General features: G+C 60.7%; 1 protein-coding gene across 1 annotated transcript; it reads right to left on the reverse strand.

Moving 5' to 3' along the window:
- Positions 1-6: 6 nt before the first annotated feature.
- On the reverse strand, positions 7-660 carry C1QA (complement component 1, q subcomponent, A chain). The gene has a single exon (XM_015428800.1). It carries the CDS (start codon positions 637-639, stop codon positions 94-96), a length of 546 nt encoding a protein of 181 aa, XP_015284286.1. The 5' UTR covers positions 640-660; the 3' UTR covers positions 7-93.
- Positions 661-820: the final 160 nt, after the last annotated feature.

Genomic DNA, 820 nt, shown 5'->3' on the forward strand with positions numbered 1-820 from the left:
TTTGAGCTGTAGCCTTGCTAGAAGAGTGAGCTGCAGAGAGGACATCAGGGACCACTGTCTGAGGCCGGGGCGCGTCCCCTAATCTCCTTCTCCTCAGACTGACGACGGGAAGAGCAAGAAGCCGCTGAACACGCTGTCTGCGTCGGTGCCTTCATAAACCTTGTTCCCCGCTTCAGGGTCGCTCTCCAGCCAGACGGTGTCCCCTGCGGCCAGCTTCAGGACGCTGCCGCCTGAGTTGACCTGCAGGAGGCTGTCGCTGTTGTTGTCACAGAAGGTGGCCACTCTGGTGTCCTTGTGCACCAAGATGAGGCACAGGTTGCCAGCGGAGACCACCTGGAAGGAGAAGTAATAGTAACCGGGGTCCTTGCAGGTGAACATGCCCCTCTGGCCGCTGTAGCCGTTGTCCTGATTGGTGATGATGTGGTCAAAGACCACGACGTTGCCGTTCGGTTCCGGGCTCTGCCGGGAGGCCGAGAAGGCGGCTCTGGCTTGGTGCATGACGTTGCCGACTTGGCCCTTCGGCCCCTGGTCTCCCACTTCCCCCGGAGGGCCCTGGGGCCCGTCTGGACCTCTGTAGCCTTTGTTCCCTGGAATGCCCGGCACACCTGGCTCCCCAGGATCGCCTTTGGGCCCCCGCATCCCCGTGCTTCTTCCCGATGGCCCTGGAAGGCAAGCAGAGAAGTGTGTACGTGTGAGCATTCTGCGACTCGGTTGGGGCAAAGAGGTCAACTCATGCTCTGGCATCAAGGGTGGGCGTCATTCCTCTGGGCTACGTGCAAACACATGATCATGGAGCCAGCCAGCCAGCCAGTGTCATGAA

Source organism: Gekko japonicus, unplaced genomic scaffold (assembly GCF_001447785.1).
Source record: "Gekko japonicus isolate JY-2015 unplaced genomic scaffold, Gekko_japonicus_V1.1 scaffold50948, whole genome shotgun sequence".
In the NCBI taxonomy this organism is placed as follows: Eukaryota; Metazoa; Chordata; class Lepidosauria; order Squamata; family Gekkonidae; genus Gekko; species Gekko japonicus.